The sequence below is a fragment of the Melospiza georgiana genome, chromosome 2, assembly GCF_028018845.1.
Source record: "Melospiza georgiana isolate bMelGeo1 chromosome 2, bMelGeo1.pri, whole genome shotgun sequence".
Lineage (NCBI taxonomy): Eukaryota > Metazoa > Chordata > Aves > Passeriformes > Passerellidae > Melospiza > Melospiza georgiana.
Window position 1 is genome coordinate 62,713,282 of NC_080431.1, and position 21,336 is coordinate 62,734,617.

The following is a 21,336-nucleotide window of genomic DNA, read 5'->3' on the forward strand; positions in this document are numbered from 1 at the left end:
AATTTGTATGTAACTATAAATAATAAGTATTAGAGGGGGTTTTGACAGGTTTGGAAATCTTAATCTGTCAAAAATTTAATTTATATAGCTGTAGAAATTACATCAGAGAGATTTCTGCTACAATTGTAGAAATAGAAACTTTTTATAATATTTCTTTGAGATGGGATGCAATTGTTTTTATTGTGTTGTTCAAAGGCAAACAGATCTGACTTTTACTCTCCTAAAATGTGAACTGTATTTGTCTAGTTAGTAACTGTTTCTATACTTAGTGTCTTAATATGTAGTTCACAGGATGTTTTCTAAAAATGGATTTGATTATATTCTAGCCCAACAGCTTCTCTGGGGATTTTCAGGTATGGTTATCAATTGAAGATGTACTGGTTTGGACTGAAGCTTGATATTTGTGTGAATTTGGTGATTAGCTTTTCTCATTGCCCCAGCTTTCTTGTAAAAAAACTTGCCGAATACTGCTGCCAAGACATAACAACCTAACATAATTAGAAAAATATTTCTAAATACAGTTGAGGGGAAAATGCATATTGATGAAGAAAACCTTGTGATTATGTTACATGGAAATTATCAATATCTTTGTTGGTTTATTTATATATATTTAATAATTTTACATGCAGGAAAATTTCTAGTCTTCCTAGAAAGAGGAGGATTACCTGTATAGTTTTAAAACCCGTATTTTTAACTTCTCAAATTAAAACAACGGGGCTTAAGTTGAGCTTTTAAGTAGATTCTTATCTTCCATGGGCCCTTTCCGCAAGTTTTCCTCACTTTTACAGGGCTGATGTGTTTACCTGTTTTTGTGTTCAATAGAGCTATCATTCTGTAGCTCTGTAGGCATTAAGTGAAAGAAAAAAGATTTTTTTTCTGAATGATGTCTATAACTGCTCTCAATTTTTATTTGGACTGTTGCCTTCAAGAAGATAGTAATGTTAACTAGATGTATGATGAAAGATCTGAAATTCAGATAGATGTCTTGCTTTCACTTCTGTCATTATTTCACTTCTGTCATCATTTCACTTCTGTCATTATTTCTGATGTGTTAGGAGGTAGTGATATTTTTTTATTCTGTGCTGTTTTACTCCCAGAAGTTCTGTAGTTTTTACGTATAAACTTTCCTAATGACAATTAAGACATGAGTGTAAAGACATATTTCTTTTAGTCAGAACATCAGTAATAAGAATAAAAACACATAGACTAAGTTTCAGCAATTCCTATCTGAGTCTAATTTATAGTCAGTTTTAGTTATAAGAGCAGCTGCACCTGAACCACTTTTCTATATCTAATAAATAATTTTTCAAATCTATTTAACATTTCCAGTTATAGACAAATAAAGGATTAGATTTTTATTTACCACTAGGCAAATAAGTTGGGTAAAGAATTAACTAAAAAAAAAAGTTTGTAGTTCAATTCTAAATCTCTAGTTGCTACATATGCCTGAGAATGTTTGTGTTAAACTAACAAATATAATAACATACTGATAATTTTCAAATTGTTTATATTTTCATACTAATATGGAATGTATTTTCTTTTAATTAACTCCTGAAAGTAAAGGAAGCTGGTATTTGCAGTCCTGGTTAACAAACTTTTTTTTCCCTACAAAATACAGGGTACAGATTGGACTTTTTTTCCTTGTTTTCTTTTTTCTTTGTCCCCTGAAGCCATTTGCTAAGTAACTCTGCTCTGTGATTTTCACAGCTTTTCCCTTTTGCTGTAATTTCAGGGAGGCCATGCACTCAGCTGCAGCTCCTGAACCCAGAAAGGTTTGCCCGGCTCATTAAAGAAATTATGAACAGCGTGTGGCCTGGGAGAGATGTGGTTGTACAGTGGTATCCAGGCTTGGAAGAAAAAAAGCACCCATCAGTTTCCTGGCTGAAGATGGTCTGGAAGAATCTATACATACATTTTTCTGATGACTTGAGTGTGTTTGATGAAATGCCACTTATCCCCAAGACACTGCTGGAGGAAAATCAAACATCGGTGGAACTGGTTAGACTTAGGAATCCATCACCCATCATTCTGGAAGACGAATCTGACACTCAGCTCCCAGAATATTTAGCTGATATTATTCAGAAAATTGGTGGAGTTGTACTTAAGAAACTGGATATTTCTATCCAACATCCACTTATAAAGAAGTATGTGCATCCACCATTGCCAAGTGCTGTTTTACAAATAATGGAAAAAATGTCCTTACCGAAACTATGCAATCAGGTTGCGTCATTCCCACCGACCCATAAAGATGCTCTTAGGGCATTCTTAGCTAGTTTAACAGATGCAAATGAAAAAGAGAAGAGAATTATTCAGGAATTGCTAATATTTAAAAAAATTGAAAAATCATCTGATGAAAGTGTCCCTGTTTTTACTGGGCTAAAAGGTAGTAAGGTTTTACACCACACTGCCAAAATTCCTCCTGGTCTAAGGTTTTCTGTTCCAATAATTGACAGCAGTGATGAAGCAACTATTCGCTTAGCTAATTTGCTGAAAACAGAACAGCTGAAGAGCACAGACTGCTTGAAGTTTGTTATAGAAGACATAAGGAGTGATTTTTATTCATATGATGAAACAGCACAGATCATGCAATGGGTTCTTGAAAATTTGACTTTTCTGAAAAATGAGAATACAGATGTGATAGATTGGCTGACACCACTGAAGTTTATTCGGATCTCACCGGAAAAGATAATGTCAGCAAACGAACTCTTTGATCCTGAGGTAGAACTCCTGCAACATTTGTTTTATGCTGAGGAGGAAAGTTGCTTCCCCCCTGTTATTTTTACATCCTCAGATATTCTTCATTCACTGAGACAAATAGGCTTAAAAAATGAAGGCAGTCTTGATGAAAATGATATCTTGAGAGTGGCAAAAAAAATTGAAAGTTTGCATGCTGACTCTAACACCAACCATGATTTGCTGTTAAGAAAAGCTAGAACTCTCTTAACAATTCTGAACAAAAACCATATGCTGCTTCAATCATCTGAAACAAAAGCTGCAATGAGAAAGATAAAATGGATTCCTGCAAGTAAAGAAAGGCCTCCAAATTATCCAGGGTCCTTGATTTGGAAAGGAGATCAATGTAATCTGTGTTCACCACCAGAAATGTGTGATATATCACATGCAATTTTAGTTGGTTCCTCAGTTCCTCTTGTGGAAAATGTACTGTTGGATATAGAGAAAGCACTTGGCATCCCCACCAAGCCCAGCATAAAAGCAGTCTTGAAACATTTCAAGGTGGTAGTTGATTGGCATAGTTCTAAAACCTTCAGTGATGAGGACTACTATCAATTTCAGCATATCTTGCTTGAGATTTATGGATTTATGCATGATCATCTAGAAGAAGGGAAAGAAGCTTTTAAAGCCCTGAAATTTCCCTGGGTTTGGACAGGTAAAACATTTTGTTCCCTCACACAAGCAGTTATAAAATCAGTTCCTGATCTTGATCTCCAGCCTTATCTACATTATGTTCCAAAAACTATGGCAAAGTTTCACCAGTTGTTTAAATCTTGTGGTTCAATTGAGGAGTTAACGCCAGACCATGTTTCTATGGTCATTCAGAAAATATATCTGAAGAGTGAGCAGTCTCTCTCGGAACAAGAGAGTAAGCAAAGCCTTCACATTATGTTGAGCATCATAAGATGGCTGTACAGCAATCAGATCCCCGCGAGTCTGCATACGCCCATGCCCCTGTACAGTGGCAAACTTCCTTACAAACTTGCAATGAAGCCAATTCATGAGTGCTGTTACTGTGACATCAAAGTTGATGACTTAAACGATCTGCTTGAGGATTCTGTTGAACCCATAATTTTGGTGCACGAAGACATACCAATGAAAACCGCTGAGTGGTTAAATGTCCCATGCCTTAGCACAAGACTGATTAATCCAGAAAATATGGGGTTTGAGCAATCTGGGCAAAGAGAGCCTCTGACTGTGAGAATTAAAAACATATTGGAAGAATACCCTTCCATTTCAGATATCTTTAAGGAGCTTCTTCAAAATGCTGACGATGCTAATGCAACGGAATGTAATTTCCTGATTGACATGAGAAGAAATATGGATATAAGAGAGAACCTTTTGGATCCAGGAATGGCAGCATGTCATGGTCCAGCTTTGTGGTCATTTAATAACTCTGAGTTTTCTGACTCTGATTTCCTAAATATAACTCGATTAGGAGAGTCTCTAAAAAGGAGTGAAGTTGACAAAGTAGGAAAATTTGGACTGGGATTCAATTCTGTTTATCATATCACTGATGTTCCTATTATTTTGAGCCGGGAATTCATGATTATGTTTGATCCAAATGTCAACCACATAAGTAAGCATATCAGAGATAAATCTAACCCTGGCATCAAAATCAACTGGAGTAAGCAACAGAAGAGACTGCGAAAATTTCCAAATCAATTTAAGCCATTTATAGGAGTTTTTGGTTGCCAGCTACCACTGACAGTAGAATCTCCCTATAGCTACAAAGGAACACTTTTCAGGCTGTCCTTTAGGACTCAACAGGAAGCTAAAGTTAGTGAAGTCAGCAGTGCATCCTACAATACAGCAGACATTTACTCTCTTGTGGATGAATTTAGCGTTTGTGGTCACAGACTGATAATATTTGCTCAGAGTGTAAATTCAATGGTTTTGAAATACTTGAAAATTGAAGCAGATGATCCCGGCGTGGCACAAGATGTTGTTACTATCAGAAAAAATCTGTGTGCTTCCAAAGCCTTGAGTGCACCAAATGTAAGTGTTTTAAAGGAAGCAGCTAAACTCATGAAGGTGTGCAGCAGCAGTACTAAAAAGCTTCCCACTGAAACACCAAAGTCATCATGTATCCTGCAGATAGTGGTGGAGGAATTTCACCATGTGTTCAGGCGGATTGCTGATTTACAGTCTCCACTTTTCAGAGGTACTGAAGAAGATCCAGCTACTTTCTTTGAAATGGCTAAATCAGGACAGACAAAAAGATCAGGTGATGAATTGCCACAGAAAACAGTAGATTCAACAACATGGCTTATATGTTCTTGCATGGATGTTGGAGATGCTTTGAAATTTTCTTTGCATGAAAGTGGACGAAGACTAGGCCTAGTTCCCTGTGGTGGTGTAGGAGTATTGCTGTCTGAAACCAAGGATCAAAAATGGATTGTGAAACCTAATTGCAACAACATAGGTGAAGTATTCTGCTATTTACCTCTGCGAATAAAAACAGGCTTACCTCTCCACATAAATGGCTGCTTTGCAGTTACTTCAAATCGGAAAGAGATCTGGAAAACGGACACAAAAGGAAGATGGAATACAGTATTCATGAGGCACGTTATTGTAAAAGCCTACATAGAAGCTCTTTGTGTTTTACGTGACATGGCAATCAATGGTGAGCTAGTTGACTACAGTTACTGTGCAGTGTGGCCAGATCCTGATTCAGTTCACGATGATTTTTCTGTTATTTGTCAAGGGTTCTATGAGGACATAGCTCATATGAAAAGCAAAGAAGGGATCAAAGTGTTTTCTGATGGTTCGTCTTGGGTTTCCATGAAGAATGTCAGGTTTTTAGATGACTCCATACTGAAACGGCCAGACGTTGGGCCGTCAGCCTTCAAGATCTTTCTGAAGTACCTTAAAAAAACTGGCTCCAAAAATCTGTGTGCTGTAGATCTTCCATCCTGGGTAAAGACAGGATTTGAAGAAGCGGGATGCAAATACATATTATTGGAGAACACTTTCTCTGAGAAACAGTTCTTTTCTGAGGTATTTTTCCCTAACATTCAGGAGATTGATCCAGAGCTACGTGATCCTCTGATGCGTTATGTTCTCAATGAAAAACTTGAGGAGTTCTCAGGAATTCTTCGTGCTACTCCATGTATTCCCTGTTCATTGGAGGGACATTCATTAGTTACACCATCAAGACTGATCCATCCTGAAGGAAGAGTTGCAAAGTTGTATGATGCTGAGGATGGAAGATTTCCTTATGGTACCACTCAGGATTATCTTAACCCTGTTATTTTGGTTAAACTTGTGCAGTTGGGAATGGCTAAAGATGATATCTTATGGGAAGATCTGATAGAGCGTGCAGAGTCAGTAGCTGAAATTAACAAGACTGATCATGCTTCAGCATGTCTTAGGAGCAGCATTATATTGAGTCTTATTGATGAAAAATTAAAATCTAGAGATCCTAGAGCTAAAGAATTTGCTGCAAAATGTCAAAACATTCCTTTCCTTCCTTTCCTTAGCAAACCAGCAGGCTTCTCACTGCACTGGAAAGGCAGTGATTTTCAGCCTGAAGAGATGTTTTCAGCAAATGATCTTTTCACTGCTGAACATCAAGATATAGTTTGCCTCATACAACCAATTCTTAATGAAAATTCTCACTCTTTTAAAGGTTGTGGTACTTTGTCATTAGCTGTCAAAGAATTTTTGGGTTTACTTAAGAAACCAGCTGTTAATTTAGTCATAAATCAGTTAGAAGAAGTTGCAAAGTCGTTTGATGGAATCACGTTGTATCAAGAAAACATCACTAATGCTTGTTACAAATACCTGCATGAAGCGATGTTAGAGAGTGAATCAACAAAAGCCATGATAATTGAACAGCTAACAAACTGTAGTTTTATTTTGGTTGAGAATGTGTATGCTGATCCATCAAAAGTATCTTTTCATTTGAATTTTGAGGCAGCACCCTATCTCTATCAATTGCCTAACAAATACAAAAATAGTTTCCGTGAGCTGTTTGAAAGTGTGGGCGTAAGACAGGCTTTCACAGTTGAAGACTTTGCTGCAGTTCTGGAATCAATAAATCAGGAGAGAGGGACCAAACAACTAACAGAAGACAGCTTTCAGCTCTGCAGGAGAATAATTAGTGAAGGAATATGGGGCCTCATTAGAGAGAAGAAACAGGAATTTTGTGAGAAAAAGTATGGTGAGATATTGTTGCCAGATACTCGCCTTGCACTTCTGCCTGCAAAATCTTTGTGTTACAATGACTGTCCGTGGATAAAAGTTAAAGACACAACTGTTAAATATTGTCATGGCGATATTCCAAGAGAAGTTGCAGTGAAGCTTGGAGCAATACCAAAACGCCATAAAGCTTTAGAGAGATATGCATCAAATATCTGTTTTACTACCCTTGGAACAGAATTTGGCCAAAAAGAAAAATTGACTAGTAGAATTAAAAGCATTCTGAATGCTTACCCTTCAGAAAAAGAAATGCTGAAAGAGCTCCTTCAGAATGCAGATGATGCAAAAGCTACAGAGATCTGTTTTGTGTTTGATCCTAGACAGCATCCAGCCGATAGAATATTTGATGAGAAATGGGCACCACTTCAAGGACCAGCACTGTGTGTTTACAACAATCAGCCTTTTACAGAAGATGATATTCGGGGAATCCAGAACCTTGGAAAAGGTACAAAAGTAGGGAATCCCTGTAAAACTGGACAATATGGTATAGGTTTCAATTCTGTTTATCACATTACGGATTGCCCTTCTTTCCTGTCTGGCAACGATATACTTTGCATCTTTGACCCTCACGCGAGATATGCACCAGGTTCAACATCAACAAGTCCTGGCCGCATGTTTAGAGATCTAGATGCAGATTTCAGAACACAGTTCTCAGATGTACTGGATCTCTACTTAGGAAATCACTTTAAATTGGACAATTGTACGATGTTTAGGTTTCCTCTTCGAAATGGAGAAATGGCGAAAGTATCAGAAATTTCGTCGGTTCCGTGCTCAGATAGAATGGTCCAAAATCTTTTGGATAAGCTGCGTACAGATGGAGCAGAACTCCTAATGTTTTTGAACCATATGGAAAAAATTTCTATTTGTGAGATAGAAAAAACAACAGGAGCACTGAATGTCCTGTATTCTGTACAAGGCAAAATCACTGATGGAGACAGACTGAAACGAAAGCAATTCCACGCATCTGTGATCGACAGCGTAACTAAAAAGAAGCAGCTAAGTGAAATACCTGTACAGCAGATTACGTACACAATGGATACTGAAGACTCTGAAGGAAATCTCACCACTTGGTTAATTTGTAACAGGTCAGGCTTTTCTGCCATGGAAAAGGTATCCAAAAGTGTGGTCTCAGCCCACAAGAATGAGGACATTACTCTTTTCCCTCGTGGTGGAGTAGCGGCTTGCATTACTCACAATTACAAAAAGCCCCACAGAGCATTCTGTTTCCTACCCTTATCATTAGAAACTGGATTACCTTTCCATGTGAATGGACACTTTGCTCTGGACTCTGCAAGAAGAAATCTGTGGCGTGATGATAATGGTGTTGGAGTAAGAAGTGACTGGAATAGTAGTCTAATGACAGCGCTGATAGCACCAGCCTATGTTGAACTGCTGATTCAGCTGAAGAAGAGGTATTTTCCAGGCACTGACCCTACAGTATCAGTGCTGCAAAACACACCTATTCATGCTGTGAAAGACACTTTAAAAAAGTTTTTATCCTTTTTTCCAGTTAATAGACTTGATATTCAACCAGACTGGTATTGCTTAGTGAAAGCAGTTTACAGTTGCATTTATGAAGATTTGAAGCGTCTTTTACCTGTTATGAGAGCTCCAAATGTTGATGGTTCTGATTTGCATTCTGCTGTTATCATCACATGGGTTAACATGTCTACTGTGAACAAAGGCAGACCATTCTTTGACAATTTGCTACAAGATGAATTGCAGCACCTCAAAAACACAGAATACAACATCACAACACGGAAGACAGTGGCTGAAAATGTTTACAGACTAAAGCATTTACTCTTAGAAATTGGATTTAATTTGGTGTACAACTGTGATGAGACTGCAAATCTTTATCACTGTTTGGTAGATGCAGATATTCCTGTCACCTATGTGACACCTGCTGATGTCCGATTGTTTTTGATGACATTTTCTTTTCCAGACTCTAACTGCCACATTGGAAAGTTACCCTGTCGTCTTCAGCAGACAAATTTGAAGCTGTTCCATAGCCTCAAACTCCTGGTTGACTACTGTTTCAAAGATGCAGAAGAAAATGAAATCCAAATTGAGGGTTTGCCACTCCTCATTACTCTGGACAATGTTTTGCAAGTTTTTGATTCAAAGCGACCAAAATTCTTGACAACATACCATGAATTGATTCCATCACGGAAGGATCTCTTTATGAACACATTGTATTTGAGATACAACAATATTCTGCTCAGCAGTGAAGTAGCAAAAGTCTTTGATATCAAAAGTTTTGCTGAATTGTTATCATCTGTGCTGCCTAGAGAGTATAAAACTAAAAATTGTATGAAATGGAAGGAAAACTTTGCAAGTGAATCTTGGCTTAAAAGTGCTTGGCATTTTATCAGTGAATCTCTAAATATTAAGGAAGAGCAAGAAGATACACAAGCAAAATTTGATGGTGTTATTGAAACTTTGAAGGACTGGACGTTGCTGCCAGGTATAAAGTTTACTGTCTCAGCCAATCATCTGGTTGTGCCAGAGTGTGATGTCTTGCTGCCACTCAGCATCATGCACATAGCTGTCTTTCCAAATGCTCAGAGTGATAAAGTCTTCCATGCTTTAATGAAAACGGGCTGCATTCAGCTGGCATTGAACAAAATCTGCTCCAAAGACAGTGCTTTAGTGCCTTTGTTGTCGGGGCGTACAGCAAACATAGATAATCCCTCCAGCATTCTGAAAGCCATACAATATATGGTACAAACATCAACGTTTAAAACTGAAAAGTTAGCAGAAAGTGACTTTGAGGCTCTCCTAATGTACTTCAATTGCAACCTATGTCATTTGACATCTCAGGATGACATTAAAATTTTAAAGTCTCTTCCGTGTTACAAATCAATCAGTGGCCGATACATCAGCATTGCAAAATATGGCACGTGCTATGTCCTCACAAAAAGCATCCCATCAGTAGAAGTAGACAGATGGACACAGTCAACTTCATCGGCTTTTCTTGAGGAGAAGGTTCATTTGAAAGATTTGTATACTATGCTTGGCTGTGTCTCTGTGGATGATCTTGAAGTGTACTTGAAACATCTTTTGCCAAAAATTGAAAGTCTGTCTTACGATGCAAAATTAGAACATTTGATCTACTTAAAGAACAGGCTAACTAGCATTGAAGAAACTTCAGAAATGAAAGAACAGCTGTTTGAAAAGCTTGAAAGCATTTTGATCATTCATGATGCAAGCAATAGGTTAAAACCTGCAAAGTTCTTTTATGACAGGACTGTAAAAGTCTTTGAAGTTATGCTGCCTGAAAAATTCTTTATACCTCAAGATTTTTTTAAGAAGCTAGAGCAACTTACAAAACCAAAAAATCAAGCGGCGTTCCTTCCATCATGGGTAACTTTTCTGCGACATATCGGATTGAAATTCATCATTTCACAGCAGCAGTTACTGCAGTTTGCTAAGGAAATCAGCATGCGAGCAAATACAGAAAACTGGTCTAAAGAAACACTACAGAATACTGTCGACGTTCTCCTCCATCATATATTTCAAGAAAGAGCTGACCTTCTTTCAGGAAATTTTCTTAAAGAATTGTCTTTAATTCCTTTTCTGTGCCCTGAGCGAGCTCCAGCAGAATTTGTGAGATTTCATCCTCAGTATCAAGAAGTTAATGGAACTCTTCCTCTTATACGATTCAATGGGGCACAGGTGAACCCTAAATTCAAGCAGACTGATGTGTTGCAGTTGCTGTGGACATCATGTCCTATTCTTCCTGAGAAAGCAACACCTTTAAGCATCAAAGAGCAAGAGGGGAGTAGTCTTGGTGCGCAAGAACAGCTTGAGCAAGTTTTAGCCATGCTGAATGTTAATTTGGAGCCTCCTCTGGACAAAGTTATCAATAACTGCAGGAACATATGCAATATAACAACTTTGGATGAGGACATGGTGAAAACGAGGGCCAAGGTCCTAAGAAGCATTTATGAGTTTCTCAGCACAGAGAAGAGGGAATTCCGCTTTCAGCTTCGAGGAGTTTCTTTTGTAATGGTGGAAGAAGGTTGGAAGCTCCTTAAGCCGGAGGAAGTGGTAATAAACCTTGAGTATGAATCTGATTTTAAACCTTATCTTTACAAACTTCCTTTAGAACTTGGTACTTTCCATCAGTTATTTAAACATTTGGGCACTGAAGACATTATTTCAACAAAACAGTATGTTGAAGTTCTAGGTCGCATATATAAGAGCTCGGAAGGAAAGCAATTGGATCCCAATGAAATGCGCACAGTTAAAAGAGTAGTTTCAGGCCTGTTCAAAAGTCTTCAGAATGATTCTGTAAAGGTGAGGAATGACCTTGAGAATATGAGAGAATTTGCCCTTTACCTTCCCAGTCAAGACGGTAGGTTGGTAAAGTCTAGTATCTTAGTTTTTGATGATGCACCCCATTACAAAAGTAGAATCCAAGGTAACATTGGTGTGCAGATGCTTGTTGATCTCAGCCAGTGTTACTTAGGCAAAGACCATGGCTTTCACACTAAATTGATAATGTTGTTCCCTCAGAAGCTGAGGCCTCGCTTACTTAGCAGTATACTTGAAGAACAGTTGGATGAGGAGTCTCCCAAAATTTGTCAGTTTGGAGCGTTATGTTCTTTGCAGGGAAGGTTACAGTTACTGTTGTCTTCAGAGCAGTTCATCACAGGACTCATTAGGATTATGAAGCATGAAAATGACAATGCTTTCCTGGCTAATGAAGAAAAAGCAGTAAGACTTTGCAAAGCTTTGCGAGAAGGTTTGAAAGTTTCCTGTTTCGAGAAGTTGCAAACAACATTAAGAGTTAAAGGGTTTGCTCCTATTCCTCACAGCAAAAGTGAAACATTTGCTTTCTTGAAGAGATACGGAAATGCAGTAATATTGCTTTACATACAACACTCTGACAGCAAGGACATAAATTTCCTCTTAGCATTAGCCATGACCTTAAAATCTGCAACTGACAACCTGATTTCTGATACCTCATATTTAATTGCCATGCTGGGTTGTAACGATATTTATCGGATCAGTGAGAAGCTTGACAGCTTAGGAGTGAAGTATGACTCTTCTGAGCCATCAAAACTTGAACTACCAACACCTGGCACTCCTATACCAGCTGAAATTCACTATACACTTCTAATGGATCCAATGAATGTATTTTATCCTGGTGAATATGTTGGTTACCTTGTTGATTCTGAAGGTGGTGATATATATGGATCATATCAACCTACTTACACCTATGCAATCATCGTGCAAGAAGTAGAAAGAGAAGATGATGAAAGCCCCAGTTTTCTAGGGAAGATTTACCAGATTGATATTGGATATAGTGAATATAAAATAGTGAGCTCTCTTGACTTGTACAAATTTTCCAGACCAGAGGAAAGCTCTCAAGGCAGGGATAGCACACCTTCTACCCCAACCAGTCCTACAGAATTTCCAGCACATGGACCGAGGGCAATTCCACCTATCTTCACTGGTAGAGAGGGCCACAAAACAATGTCCTCAAAACACCACTCTCCAAAAAAGATAAAGTCAAACTCGTTGCCAGAAATATTAAGAGAAGTGACATCTGTGATTGAACAGGCTTGGAAGCTTCCAGAATCAGAAAGAAAAAAGATTATTAGGAGGCTGTATCTTAAATGGCACCCAGATAAAAATGCAGAGAATCTTGATATAGCTAATGAGGTTTTCAAACATTTGCAGAATGAGATTAACAGGATGGAAAAACAGGCCTTTATGGATCAAAATATGGACAGAGCCTCAAGGAGACCATTTTCATCTTCTGCTTCTCGATTTCAGTCAGATAAATTTTCATTTCAGAGATTTTACACTTCCTGGAATCAGGAAGCAACAAGCCACAAATCTGAAAGGCAGCAGTATAAAGAAAAGTGTCCCTCCTCCACAGGGCCCTCCTACTCCCAGCGCTTTTTCGTCCCCCCTACATTCAGGTCTGTTGGCAATCCTGTGGAGGCGCGTCGATGGCTTAGGCAGGCCCGAGCCAACTTCTCAGCCGCACGAAACGACCTTCATAAAAATGCCAATGAATGGGTGTGCTTCAAGTGCTACCTTTCTACTAAACTGGCCTTGATTGCAGCTGACTACGCTGTGAAGGGCAAGTCAGACAAAGACATAAAACCAGCAGCCCTTGCACAGAAAATAGAGGAGTACAGTCAGCAACTTGAAGGACTTTCAAATGACGTTCAGACGTTGGAGGCTTATGGAGTAGATAGCTTAAAAACGAGATATCCTGACTTGCTTCCTTTTCCACAGATTCCCAATGATAGGTTTACTTCAGAAGTTGCTATGAGAGTGATGGAATGTACTGCTTGCATCATAATAAAACTTGAAAACTTCATACAACAAAAAATATAAATTATTTGAAGAGGTTATGGAACTGTTTTATCAAGAATTAGGTGTTTCAAGTGGTGGCATACAAATGCAATTGTGCAGATTATGGAACATCCAAGAGGTTGCATGGTGCCAAGCAGTTTAGAAGTGTCATGCACAAAGGTGGATTGTACCGAGGTACCTAGAACTGAAATTTACTTAAATGGGATTTTTTTTCCTAACTGAGCCTGCTGTTAAGCAAACTGTAAAACCTGAATATTTTTTAGAATTTGCAAGGAAATTGAGCTGCAAAAATTAGATGTATGCACAACATTGTGATTAATTGGCATATTATTGAACTGCACTTTATATAACCAAAGCTTAGCTTTCTGTTAGATAAAGCCTGTAATTATAACTCCTTATTAGATTTATTTCATTTAATGTAATGTTTCTGAAAGGATAATGTCAGTTTTCAATGTACTAATCCTAAGACTGGACATACAATGAAATGGGAAAGGGGGTGGAAGTTAAAATAACTTTGGAGATATTACTCCAAAGCATATCTGTATTCTTTTGCGTTCTGTGGACATTCATGTCATTCATAGTAATACTCTTATCAGCTGGATCTGATTATAAATTTGCTGCAGCATCACACTGTAAACATTTAAAGGATAGTTTAGTACATGTAAATTGGTACAGTTATTTTAATGCTGAATAATGATACTTAATTTAACATGCCACATCATGTCATGCATTGATTGCATTTACTTTATTATAAAATAATTAAGTATTTAATTTACTTTTTTTAGAGCCTGTCATCTTTTGTTTAATGAAAAAACATGTGGATGATATAAAATCTGTGAACATTATTATATGGTGTTTTATGCTTTTTTTTTGGAACACCAAAACTCAGTTTTCAGATGCCTAAATGCTTGAGTTCCTTTTTTTCCCCCTCTGTGTGTGCCTTTGTGTGTGTACATATATATATATTTTTCCACAAACATTGGTAATAGTACAATTCAGAAACTCATTTTTGGTGTACACAGAGCACTGTTTTTTGTTACATGTTTAAAGGTGCTGCAATGTAATGCTGGTTTTATTTTGTTATTCACTACAGCCCTTGAGAAATCTGATTATTAGTTCACACTATTTCTTTTATAGTTTGTAATACTTTTGGTAATGTCATGCAGTATGTTCAACATTAGCTTTTTGTAAAAAAAATTTTAAAAATAAAAAATGGAAGGATAATGCTAAATGAAAGGATTTTTTTTGCTGGATCAGCCACATTAAACATAAATGTCAAACATTTTCCAGTGGCATGCTGTCACACTTGTCTACTTGACAGCACAGTGAAACTGCAATTTAACCTACAGAATACAAAGGAAAATAAACAACAGTAAGCTTGCTGATACAGCTGATATAGCTGTGATAGTGTTGTAATACAAAAAAAAAATCACAATGAGGTCTGCCTCAGTTTTGAGTAAATTATAAAGGCTTTGTTCTCGAAGAAATGTGACAGTTGGAAAACAATACTGCTTCTGATTGTGGAGCCCTATTATTATCATTTTTGCTATTAAATTAAGTGCCATAAATTTAATAAAGAAAAATGCAAACATATATTTCAGTCCGATGTGTTTTGATTTTATAATGTAAGCTAACTTTACCTATTATTTGAAGTTTTATATGGGTAAATACACAATCTTTTTTTGATTAATTCTAAATAATTGTACAACTATTGAAATACTGTTGAAAAGGAAACTTGCCCTTTTTTTTTTCAATGACAAATGTTTGCAGTTTTCTCAACCAAATTGTACATTTGCTGGGTTTTTTTTTGCAATAAATAGCATGTGAGTAAAACACAAATCCTGGTGTGCCATGAAATAAATCAGTTTAGTTAATTCCCTATGTTTTTAAAATAGATTCCTTTGTGGTTCTTGCTTTGTGCATTAAGTCAGATGAACAGTCTTCAGGGTAAGACTGAAGACTAAAATACTTGAAAAGGAAACAGTTCTCATGCTTTTCATTTTAAATGGAGCTAAAACATAAGGTCTCATGGAAGCATGCAGAAGTGTGACAGGAGCACCATGAACACTTCCCTGTTTTTACGTGAGCTCTTGAGGAAGAAAATCCTCTAAGTGTATAACTGTGTTTTATAAGCAACTTATGTTGCCTTACCAGTATTAGTATTACAAACTGTTAACATGTCTGTGCAGAATCACTAAAATATTCTAACTTTAATTTTAGTTAGTTTGTATATTCTGTTGAGTGCTGACACTGAGAAAGAAAATGGTCCTAGTTCTTAGGAAGCTAATAGTCTGAAATAATTTTAAACTCTGAGCCAAGTTGAGAAAGAAAACTGGAATGACAGAGAAAAATGAATTAATTCTGTTATTCCTGAATTGAAACTAACAATAAAATTTACAGATGTCTGCAAAGGGACAAGCAAGTGAGTTGTCTCAGTAGGAAGTCTCTTAGTTTCTTATTTGCTTAACTCACTGTAACAGCTAACATAAATAAAGAGGCTTTGTGAGACCAGGAAGCCATATTTTGACAGAACATGATTCTGTAAGTGCCATTTAATTCCTGATTAAAAAGAAAAACAAATAAATAAAATGCTTAATTGTTTATTCCTTTTGGCTCAGCTGGGATACTTGACAATGTGTCTAAGTCAGGTATGGAGGCTTAGAACAGTTAGGATGTGATGATTCTGTAGTAAGGGTCTGTAGAAGTAAATGTTAGCATGTAGGTTCCACAAAAATACATTTAGCAAGTAATTCTGCACATTAAATGAGTTCTCACTGGAGAAAATATATTTTCATTCGGGTCTATCTCCTGCCTTCCACAGGTACCAGCAGTTTATCTAGGAAAAGCAGTTTCAGTTTTTGTCTCCCAAAATTACAGTTGAGGAGTTTAACAAAAAATCAGTGGTCTAGGAAGCTGATTCAACTAGACACAGAGAAGCTTAAATCTAAGGAACTGCAGTTGGAATAAGCCTTGATAGGCTTGTTACTATCTTGTGCTTTAAAAGCTTTCCTCTCAAACAATGAAGTGTTACACAGCTATTCTAAAAAGCACAGGACACTTGCCTCAACAATTAGTGACAAGAAAAAATACCTCTTGTTTGCTTGTTCTGTTTTTGTTGTTGTTTTTTGTTAAGGACACAGATTTTTGTGTAGCTGACTACCTGAAGAATAAATGGTTTATTATGTAAAAAATGTTGTTTTACAATATTTGTACTCAAATCATTATGAGTAAAGTTACTGTATTGATTTGTGAAATAGGGTTTAAAATTTACTATAAGGATTGCATTCACTTGGAACTGGTATACTTGGGTTGCTTTAAACAAGGCTATAATTAAATCTATTGTAATTTCTCCAGTTGAAGTAGAGGAATGTAGTACCACCTTTGAGATTTTCTGTTGCTGGATCTAAACTCTTTGAGAAAGGCTGGATTGGCCCTGGGGAACAAAGGAAGAACTAATAGCTCAAAAATAACTAAACCTGGCAGCCAAAGTAAATGTTTTCATTTGAAGAAGACACACATTTTTTTTTTGTCACATGAAGAGTTTTGTCGATGAATTTTCATCAAAACTGTTTATCTTTTCTTTGATTTGTTTTCTGGACGATTAATTCAGTAGCACTGCAGTAATTTATTTGTTTACTTTCACCCACTACTGATTAAGACAAATGAATGCTAGATGTCCAATGAAACCTAATTGTAAAGCATTTCCTAAATTCTGCTAAGTACATTTTTAGCTGGGATGAAGAACTGTGTTTATATTTTTAAATAAAGTGCATTTCACATTCTTAGTCTTGTAAAAACAATTTCGTTTTAAAAATGAAAACATTCATTTCAGCTATGTTTCATTTGAATACAAAAGCAGAAGCAGATTGTTCAAAATGTATAAAGTTTATTCAAGAACTTGGTTTCCAATTCTCACAATTTCCTTTTGCATAAAGCTATATAAAGATAGACAACTGCAAATACTAAAGGACTGTGAAATGGAAAAAAAAAAAGCTCGTGTTTGCGCAATCACCAGTGAAGTTTTTCTATCATTTTTCCACTGTGTAACAATTGCAACCAGTTGCAAGAACAGCTGTAAATAATTCTTTTTGAGGGAGTAAATATGCAAACAAATCAGTTCACTATGCTAGAAGTGATTTTTTTTCTCTTCTGCATTTGGATAATGCTTTTGGAAATAAACTAGAGAACTGCATACTCTCACTTCCCTGTGCCATAATTTTCTGTTACTCTAACTAATTACTGTAGTTTGATTCAAGTAGAAACAGTAATTTTGAAGTATTAAAGAGGGGGAAATAGACATCCACATAGAATTATCAGAAATAGTGATGTATGACCTATGTTGAGATTAACAGCAATTCAGATTGTAGCATCAGCTGATAATACTCTGGTAATGTTAGCATAAATTTTGTTTCTCTACTAACCACACCTAAAAGAAAAAAAATAGTCCGTGACAAGATGTCGCCAGCTATGCTTTATGTGCACAACTTCTATACTGGAACAATACTTCTGATGTCAGTGTTTTAGCATAATAAAAAGAAGAATCAAATTTAAGCAATGAAAAGGATCACGTTGGTGATTTGTGTGATGGCAGTGCTAAGGGTACAGCAGACCTCTTTAGGTTTTGGTACTACTTAGACTCCACCTGTGTAATGAAGCAAGTCCAGAAGACTTATCTCCACATGAAAGGTGGTAGTTATTGCAGTGTCTAAATGAAGTGCCATTCTGCTTAATAGTGTTACCAGCCAGGGGACTGCACCCTGATTTTCCTAGCTCTTTAGGGGTCAGGTTATTCTTGCCTGGAAAGCCTCAGTTCAGTCCCTTGCTGTGAATTAATTGGCAAATCACATTTGAAGATGTGCCTCCATAACAAAAGCTTAAAATGTATAACTTGAAGTGCTGTGCTTCTACTGCCAGTAGAACAAGGAGATTTTAACTATTTTGCAGTATCTGGCTAACATTTAGGTGTTAGATTAGTGAATTATTTGTTTGATACTCCATGGAAACGGGCATTTGTTCCTTGATGTCAGAACAATGGCTGAAATTTCTAAGGACTCAAGTCCCAGTTTTGCTGTTAATACTACACCTGTAAGAGACCAGTGACATTACAGTTCTCCAACTTACTCGTAGCAGCAGTTTTTAGGTATCTCTGGCACATGCAAGAGCATTTGCTGACCTTTATTTTAGTACTCAAAACTTTCTATCCAATGAAGTCTGCTTGTGTTTTGGTTTGTAAAAGCTTTTGCATGGAGGTGGAACCATCTAAATTGACTTTAAAGGAATACTGAAGACAGGTTTCTGTTAAAGTGGACCTCAGCTGAGGGCTTAGCCTTAAAAACAGATATAGTCAAGAGATACAGTTGTGGAGATAAACATTTCTCTCCTTACGGCAAACTGCCTTGGACTCACTCCTGAAGACAGGGGTAAGTGAATGAGTCTAAGTCCAAGAAAAGGTAATTTCAGATATGGAAGATGTGTGGCTTCCTACTTCTCCTTTAGGCAGTGTAAGAGTAGTTGGAGCACTCTCCAGATAACATGTGAACCCTTGCTTCACTCGCCTAACCTCACCTTACGTGTTTCCTACTTGCTCTACTGAAGTTCTTGGAGTTTGCATTAATTGCTGAGAACTCCACCCTGCTGCTGAAGGGCAGTTTCAGTTCTGTACATCAGACTCTTGGAGAAATTGCAAAGGCAGCCCTTGAAGTGGGAACTGCCCCGGGCTTTACCACAATAATAGAGGAAGATATTAACGTAGGACTCTCTTTCTCAGCTCAGGCTTTTGTGTGTACCTGGGGATCACATCCAAGTGCTGGATTTCTTCCCTTGTTCACCAGAGCTGAAGTAGCAAGTTTGTTAGTAGTTATTTTGTCCTGATTCTTTTGTTTTAAGGATGGTGATTTTTTTTTCCAAAAGGTGGACATTCCTGGTTTACTAACACTATGGGTTAAAATCCTTCTGTAAATAGACACCAAGGCACTATGTGATAGCTCCTTCCTGGATAATAAGATCATAAAGTACACACAAAACAGCATCAAAGGAATTAAAAACCCATGAGGTTTAAACAACAGACTATAAAATACAAATCTTGCTACCCAGAGGTGTGCAAACAATTTATTTGTGTTCAGTGCAACACTGTACAGGGGAATGGGTCTGCAGTTGTGTTTCTTTACAAGGCCAATAAATGGTTTGTCAGCTCTGGTGAGCATTTATTTTTTATCCAAAATCCTAATGTAAAAAATAGTAACAGTTTTACTCTCTCTGTTTGTGATGGAGTCCCACTCTGACAGGATCAGAAATACCAGTAAACAGGTGCAGATGGGAATGAAACATTCCTCTTAGTTGAGATCTGTGGGCTGCATAAAAGGTTTTTTTCCCACTGCCCAAAGAGTTTCTTGTGCCACACAATCTGAAGACACATTTTTTTTGTTTACTAGTCCAGCTGGCAAAACAGATTGCCTTGTTGAATTAGCATGCCCTAAAATAAAAAAGGATTTGATTGAATATGATGGCAGAGGCAGTAGAACAAACAATGCTATTATAAAATATACTAACATACTTCTCTGTTTTATAGTGAATGGATCTGAGACACAGAGAGGCCTTCATGACTTCTGGAGCTTTTTGCATTAGTTATTTTTATACGAATCTCAGTAAGAAGCAAATCAGCATATGTGTTGCCAAATTAAAACAGAAAGCTATCAACAAATTAACATCTTTTACACAGAACTCACACAAATACCACATTTTTCTATCTTGTGTTATTGCAAGAACAAAATTGCATAGACCATTTGCTGGCACTTTCAGAATTTTCCAAATAATGCTTTGTCTTACAAATAATTCAAGTAGTTCCCTCTATTTCATTTCACCCACTAATACAGTAAGTGTTTACATGTAGTGAGAGGAAAAACCCATGGATCTCAAAATACGAACAACAACATAATCATCTGACTGAATAACAGTTCAGCAAGGAAACATATTTGTTTTATTTTTTATACTCTCTGTAAGGCTGTTTTCCAAGTGTTACTGACAAAACATGTAATTTGATTCAAGTCGTTCTTCTGAAGCGGAAATGTCATTTGTGCTCTTCTTCCCCTTACACCCTGTATTCCAGAACTGTAGATGCAGATTTGTTTCCTAAATTGTAAGTACTTTGTTTCTAAAATGCTGAAAAATATGCTTTCAGTAATGCTCTTTAGGAGTAATACAAAACCCAGATGCCCAAGGGGGTGTGTGGCCTTTTGTGTGCCTCACTGGCAGACTCGGCTGTATTCCTGGCAAGTGGAGCCCACGCCAGCCACTGACAAGTAGAGCTTTCCATCTGGACACACACAGATTTCATAGAGCCCCTGAGAAATCCCAGATCCACCCCTTGTACCCTCAGGCAGCTTGGGCAGTCGCACGGTTTCAGCATCCAGCAAAAGCTGTGTGGGAAAAAGCAGGAGAAACAAGGTTATTAGAGATGGTAAAGCAATCATGTGCCATGAGATAAGTTCAATTTGGCTAGGCAGAGGCCTAAGAATGGCCTTGTACACAGGACTTGTTATACACAAAGTTTCTCTGAGCCCTAGGCCCTTGGCAGACATAAACAAAGGACAGGAATAAGTTGGTGCCTATCCTCTTCTCAGCAGAGAACTTGTGAAGTTCAACAAGGCCAAGTGCAATGTCCTGCACCTGTGTTGGGGCAATCCCCAAAATGGAAACAAGCAGGGTGATGAATGGATTGAGAGAAGCCCTGAGAAGAAAGATGTAGGGGTATTGACAAATGAAAACCTATGTATGAGCCAGCAATGTGTGCTTGCAGCCCAGAAAATCAATTACATCCAGGGCTGAAACAGGAGCAGCATGGGCAGGAGCAAGGGAGGGAATTCTGCCCCTCTGCTCTGTTCTGGTGAGAGCTCACCTGCAGTGCTGCATTAGCTCTGGGGCCCCAAAATAAGAAAGACATGGGTCTCTTGAAGTGAGTTAAGAGGAGGGGCACGAAGATGCTCAGAGGGATGGAGCACCTCTCCTGTGAGGAAAGGCTGAGAGAATTGGAGTTGTTCAGCATGGAGAAGAGAAGGCTCTAGGGAG

General features: G+C 37.5%; 2 protein-coding genes across 6 annotated transcripts in view; one reads left to right on the forward strand and one right to left on the reverse strand.

Annotated features, from left to right (window-relative positions):
• SACS (sacsin molecular chaperone) overlaps window positions 1-17,472 on the forward strand; it is a 57,643-nt gene extending 40,171 nt beyond the window's left edge. For all 4 annotated transcript variants that reach the window (XM_058018731.1, XM_058018729.1, XM_058018728.1 and 1 more), the window contains one exon: window positions 1,733-17,472. In XM_058018731.1, coding sequence (XP_057874714.1) covers window positions 1,733-13,293 — 11,561 coding nt within the window. In that variant the 3' untranslated portion in view covers window positions 13,294-17,472. The remainder of the gene's footprint in view (window positions 1-1,732) is intronic.
• Window positions 17,139-21,336, reverse strand: part of SGCG (sarcoglycan gamma) — a 105,912-nt gene continuing 101,714 nt past the window's right edge. For both annotated transcript variants that reach the window (XM_058018733.1, XM_058018732.1), the window contains exon 9: window positions 17,139-20,687. In XM_058018733.1, the coding sequence (XP_057874716.1) occupies window positions 20,514-20,687 (174 nt within the window). In that variant the 3' untranslated portion in view covers window positions 17,139-20,513. The remainder of the gene's footprint in view (window positions 20,688-21,336) is intronic.